Source organism: Cyprinodon variegatus, unplaced genomic scaffold (assembly GCF_000732505.1).
Source record: "Cyprinodon variegatus isolate N-32 unplaced genomic scaffold, C_variegatus-1.0 Scaffold1053, whole genome shotgun sequence".
Taxonomy (NCBI): Eukaryota; Metazoa; Chordata; class Actinopteri; order Cyprinodontiformes; family Cyprinodontidae; genus Cyprinodon; species Cyprinodon variegatus.
The window spans coordinates 78,095-79,532 of NW_015151506.1; the positions used below are offsets into that span (position 1 = coordinate 78,095).

Here is a 1,438-nt window from a genome sequence, read left to right on the forward strand (position 1 = left end):
GGTTGGCATATGGTGTCATTTTTTTATTTCTTCAAACTGTAAAATCCTTGCAACAAACTAAATTATAATAAAACTAAAATGTTTTATTTAAACCAAACTACGATGTTCCTCTTGTATTTGGCAAATTTATGTTTGCATATTTTGCAAAAATATGATGCGGTTTCCCATCTTACGTGCATTGTTGCCAGGTTGGGATGTTTCCCAATCTGGCAGGTTAGGATGGCCGTCTATGCGTGAAAAATGTTTTTCTTTAGATTTATGGCCTAAGAGATCAATAGACTTTAGTTCAAATTGGGAGAGATTTCGTATATCCAGGCAGTTTATGAAAATGTTTTGAGCTGGAAAACGTGAGTCAGTGACATCTGGCAACCCTGCTGATGTGGCGAGTGGCGCCGGGTCCAGGGGAATACGGATGCTGCGAATGTTCGGTTATATTTACATATCATCCATTATCTGACACGCTTAGTCCCAAGTTGGGTCACGTGGTGCTGCTGTCTACGGGTGAGAGACCCTGGACAGGTCTCCAGTCCATCGCAGGGAAACACAGAGACAAACAGGACAAACACAAACACTCACACCTAAGGAGAATTTAGTTTCTGGACTGTGGGAGGAAGTTGGAGTACCCGGAGAGAACCTATGCATGCACAGGGAGAACATGCAGACTCCAAGCAGAAAGACCCCAGGCCAGGAGTTGAACCTGGAACCTTCTTGCTGCAAGGCAGTTTTCATATCAGTTACTTTTAATATGCAGCATTTTGGCACATTTATGGGGGGGTCCCCCCCCACACACACACACTTTCAACCCCCCCATAAGTGGGCTGAAAATCGTCCCCAGTCTGATCCTGGTCGCATAGAATAATTGGCAGATTCCAACCAACCGGGGATCGGTGCATCTCTGGTGGTTTTAGGTCTATAGAAACCTTTACAGCCCTTTGTTCAGATAAATATGGCTTCTTATTTCTTCCCCCCATGTTTCCCTGCACCTTGTCTCGCAGGTTCCGCTGGTCCCACGGCTTGAACACCAGCCTTCCATCTCCGTCTCTGCTCTCGTTCAGACACTGCAGCTTGTCCAGGTCGATGCGCTGATACAGTCCGAACTCCAGGCCCCTCTCTGCGGGCTCATGCTCCCCCTCCGCCCCGCAGCTGTGGCCGTGGCCGTGACCGTGACCGTGGCCAGACATCGTGGACTCTGACGGCTCTGAACTCAGTGACGATCTGCAGAAAAACCGAAGCTTTCCGAGCAAACGGAGCTGTTTTATGAGCCGAATCTCGATCAGCAAGTTTCGCTTTGCAGCGTGAAGCGAAATAAGTTAAGCTTCAAAGTTACCGCAGCGGCTTCCGGTTTGCGCCCTCCAAAATAAAACACACAGTCTTCCCTTTATATGCAAGGAACTCAGGGGCGGAGGTAGATGGGGGGCCAGAGGTGGCCATGGCCACC

General features: G+C 48.5%; 1 protein-coding gene across 1 annotated transcript in view; it reads right to left on the reverse strand.

Annotated features, from left to right (window-relative positions):
• The window catches only part of pithd1 (PITH (C-terminal proteasome-interacting domain of thioredoxin-like) domain containing 1), a 7,464-nt gene extending 6,159 nt beyond the window's left edge, over positions 1 to 1,305 (reverse strand). Inside the window, exon 1 of the mRNA XM_015399853.1 lies at positions 984 to 1,305. Coding sequence (XP_015255339.1) covers positions 984 to 1,181 — 198 coding nt within the window. The 5' untranslated portion in view covers positions 1,182 to 1,305. The remainder of the gene's footprint in view (positions 1 to 983) is intronic.
• Between the last annotated feature and the right edge of the window lie 133 nt (positions 1,306 to 1,438).